The sequence below is a fragment of the Mastomys coucha genome, unplaced genomic scaffold, assembly GCF_008632895.1.
Source record: "Mastomys coucha isolate ucsf_1 unplaced genomic scaffold, UCSF_Mcou_1 pScaffold22, whole genome shotgun sequence".
Taxonomy (NCBI): Eukaryota; Metazoa; Chordata; class Mammalia; order Rodentia; family Muridae; genus Mastomys; species Mastomys coucha.
Window position 1 is genome coordinate 116,921,454 of NW_022196905.1, and position 4,077 is coordinate 116,925,530.

General features: G+C 53.0%; 1 protein-coding gene across 1 annotated transcript in view; it reads right to left on the reverse strand.

The window, feature by feature from the left end:
• Positions 1-3,270, reverse strand: part of Hpd (4-hydroxyphenylpyruvate dioxygenase) — an 11,922-nt gene extending 8,652 nt beyond the window's left edge. The window contains exons 1-7 of the mRNA XM_031342310.1: positions 3,220-3,270; positions 3,084-3,110; positions 2,545-2,607; positions 2,128-2,232; positions 1,586-1,628; positions 1,354-1,436; positions 253-342 (exon numbers count right to left, since the gene is read on the reverse strand). Of these exons, the coding sequence (XP_031198170.1) occupies positions 253-342; positions 1,354-1,436; positions 1,586-1,628; positions 2,128-2,232; positions 2,545-2,607; positions 3,084-3,110; positions 3,220-3,222 (414 nt within the window). The 5' untranslated portion in view covers positions 3,223-3,270. The remainder of the gene's footprint in view (positions 1-252; positions 343-1,353; positions 1,437-1,585; positions 1,629-2,127; positions 2,233-2,544; positions 2,608-3,083; positions 3,111-3,219) is intronic.
• Positions 3,271-4,077: the final 807 nt, after the last annotated feature.

Genomic DNA, 4,077 nt, shown 5'->3' on the forward strand with positions numbered 1-4,077 from the left:
TCTGTAGACCAGGCTGGCCTCAAACTCAGAAATCTGCCTGCCTCCCAAGTGCTGGGATTAAAGGCATGCGCCACCACTGCCCGGCCAAACTGTTATTTCCGCTGAGGAAGATACCTAGTATCTCCCAGAAGCCTCAGTGCACTGGCCAAGCATTTTCAAAGGTCAGGCTTGGGGAAGGCTGGACTCCGAGGCACTCGAGTAAGGTGGGGGAGGGAGTCCTGGTGTCTCCCGGTGGACGCAGTGGACACTCACCGTCTGCAGCACAGCGAACTTCACCTTCCCAAACTTGTCTTGCTCCACCCACGGCTCCCGCACAATTTTGGCTCCCCGTTCTCGGGCTTTCTGGGGGGTGGGGCAAGTGGGGAGAATGATAAAGGCTGGAGTCTCCTTGTGGCGTTGTGTGCGTCATGTGCTGCTCCTGCTGTAGGCTTCTGGGTCATCCTGATGTAAACTCTACACCTAGCTACCCTTCAGCTGAACCCTTTGGCACCTGGCCTCGTGCCCATTTGGCAGGTAGAGAAACAGGTCAGAGGTGTGTTTATAGGAGGCGAAGCAAGTAAGTATGTGTATCCTGCCTCTGCCAACTGACTCTTTGAACTGGTCCTCTCTCCAGTCCTTGCTTCCTCCCCCCGGCCCCCAGAAAAGGAGTGATCACACAGCAAAATTTATGAATTGCCGCTGATTGAGCACCTAGTGTGTCAGACCCTGCGTTGAGTGCTCTGAACCCGGGGTTTGCATGTTTTCTTAGCTGGAGCTCACTTGTTGCATGAAGTGCTCATACCAGGTGCCAGACACCATTCTAGGGGTTAATCTTTTTCCAGTCCTGCAGTGAGTGGTATTGTCATTTCCATTCCATAAGGGAGGAAATAAGCACAGAGAAAAGAAGTCACCTATTCAAAAATCACATAGGGGCCCTAAGCCTCCTTTTTCTTTTGTTGAGTTCATTGTTAGGGATGCACATTAGGTAGGTGCCCTACCACTGAGCTCAACTCATAAACAAGGAAGCTCTTTTTCAAGTGCAGTCCCATGTAGCTTAAGCTAGCCTCCGAACTTTAGATAGCTGAGGATGACTTTGAATTCCTGATTTCCCACCGAGACTACAGGTATGCATCACCATGGCTGGTTTTTTTTTTTTTGAGGACCCCGTGCTCCAAACATGATCATGTCAATCCATTTTCTTTGCAAGCTTTCCGAGAGACAGCGATTATCCCCATTTTACAGATGTGGACAAGAGGCTCACAGAGCAGATACACAGAAGGGGGCGGGGCATGTGTCCACGGAACTCAGCCCAGGCCTGCCTGATGGGAGGTCCTAGCGGCAGAGGCTAGCAGCGTCAGTCCAAGTGTTTCTCACCTGCACAATGTGCTCACAGTCTTCCACCTCGAATGCGATGTCCTTCACCCCGTCACCATGCTTCACCAAGTGGTCGCCCATCTCTGTAGTCGTCAGGAGTATGAGGGCAGTGGAGTTCCTAGTCTCTATCCCGGCCCCAGCCCCAGCCCTTTCGGAGCTCCACCATTGCCCCAACCCACATTCCGATGCAAATGTCAGAGCCATGCTGCTTCCCCGATGCGATGCCCCTCACCTTTGTTCCAGGGATTGAGAGCAGAGCAGAGAACAAACACAATCTAAAAAGTGGACAAGGGGAAGAGATGAGCGCCCAGGAGAAGGTGGAAAAGGTCCTGCCCTCCATCTTCCCGGCATGCTCTATGGCACCACTGGTGGGCCACAAGGCTACACCATGCAGGATCCCTGGACCACTTGTTCCAGCTCCCTTTCTGCTGCAGCAGCTTCCTGGTCCTCAAAGCTTGGGGCTTTCCCCTGAATTCACACACTGGGTTCTCAGTGGTTGGTACTTAGCGGTCTCCAGCAACCCCACGGACCAGTGACCACTTAAACGCCCTTCCCGGACATCCTAGGTTCCTAGAACTTCGATGGGTCCAATGCTGGGCAAGTTTGAGAAGGGTACGAAACCAGGAAGATTCCTGTGGCCCAGGAGGGACATGGGTCAGTGGCAAATTAAGCCATACATCTTGGAACCAGCTAGGTGTGTGTCCTGACACAATAGCACATCCCATCCTGGACATACTGTGCCCGCATCACCAAGGCGCCTGGATGTGTACTCACTTTCCCTTGCTTGATGACATGGCTGACCACCTCCCGGGAACCCGTCTCTAGGCCCCTGTAGGCCAGTGGTTCGAAGCCCATCTTGTTGCAGTAGAAGGAGGCAGCCTGGATGACAAAGCGGCGGGGGCTTTAGGGGTTGTGGGGGACCAGCCTGAAGAGCCCTAGAAAGGAGCTCCAGTCTCCTGTCTGCTGCCTCCATGTCCGTCGTTCAGAGACCTTCCCAGGAAGAAAGGCAGGACCTGCCTCTGCACGGTCCTTGCTGGGGTCTGTGGCCCTGATTGTGAAACGAGGTTCCAAAGTGCCAGACCTGGCCTGGCCTGGATCCTCCCCTCGCACTAGCCAATCCCAGTTCCAGCTGGCTCCAGACCCCTTAAGGAGGCCCTTTGGCTTGCCCTCTGCCCCCTCCAGCCTTTCTACCTGCTTGGCGTTGCCAACCCAGAAGGTCACAGAATGGAAATGAAGGAACCGGCCTCTCTCAGGCTGCAGGAGGGAAGAAAGATGAGGATGAATCCCGGAAGTAGGTTACCTTCATCGCCTCACCCCAGCCTCAATCCCAGAACCTCGGAGAATGTTACTCACCCGGCTCCCATCTTTGGCTAGCCTCCTAAGACATTTCTTGTTATAGGATTTGAGCCCCTTAAGGGTTCAGAATTGGGAAGTTCCCCCAGCGGAGGCCTCACCAGAATTCACAGAAGGAAATAAATTTATGTGAGAACAGTATGGGTGTACAATAGACCATAGAAGGAGTTTGACCAGGTTTAAGAAGAGATGGACAGGCATTTAGGAAGGGCCTCTCTCAGGAAGCCAAGATTGAGTCCAGCTCCGTCAGTGGGAGGGGACAGCAGGGACGAATTTGAGTTTGCAGGCATAAGTGTCTCACACCTGCTGACATTTTTCCTGTGTTGACACCTTGTCCTCCCCCTAGACAGAGAGCCGGGATTTCTACTCCATCTTACCTTTGGTCCTTTGTTGGTGTAGGTTGTCTAGCAGAGAAAGGGAGAGCACAAGAAGAGGTTAGGACAAAGGGAGCTCTTGAGCAGTCACCGTGGGTCGGCACTCCCAGGGAGACCGCTAAGGCCCAGACAGACTTACCATGGTTGATGGTGGTCAGACCTCTACCAGGAACACTGGGACAAGAAGCCCGGAGAGGTACTGGACAGGGTATTTACCACCTGGCAAGGCAGGGCCTGCCCCTGGCCTGGCCTTCCTGGGGGTGGGGAGCTGAGCTAATGAGTAATGCTAGGCTCAGGAACCTCTGGGTCGGCTCTGGCTGTTCAGGGCAGGTTAGTGGGACTGGACTCAGAGGGAGAGGGACGAGCCTCCGTCCACTGGCCAGGAGCGCAGAACCAGGGCAGTAAGCCAAGGGCGCATGCTCTTTAAGACCCCAGGGGTTGAGACTGTGATCTTTGCCACATAGACTCAAAACTCTGAAAGAAAAGCCAGCTTGCGTGGCCAAGGCATACCTGCTTCATGGGGAATTAGCTGGGCTGTTGGGGGTCGATTGGAACCTAGCTTGTGAAGCAAACATGTGGATTTTATTTAGGGTAAAAGGTTGTGTTCCGTGGTCATTAGAGACATAGATATAGGGGTTTGCATTCTGGCTCTTCTGTGGAGAGTCACCAAGCCTGGGAGCCACAGTTTCTTCATCTATACAATGGGAACAACAGTTAGCCAGGTGGGGTGAGACATGTCTGTAATCCCAGCTCTACAGAAGGTGAGGCAGGGAGGATTCCCGCAGTTCATGTTCAACCTGGTCTATATAGTGAGACCCCGGTTTAGCCAAGCCAGGGATGTACAATAATGTCTTTGTCTTAGAAAAGGGGAGGGAGAGCCAAATGGAGGGGCATCCATGAGATGACATGTAGTCTTTGGACCGGGAGCTGGACCATGGGACGGCTCTATTGGTGCTAGTTATTATACTTCTTTTTTCTCTTTTCTTTTCTTTTTTTT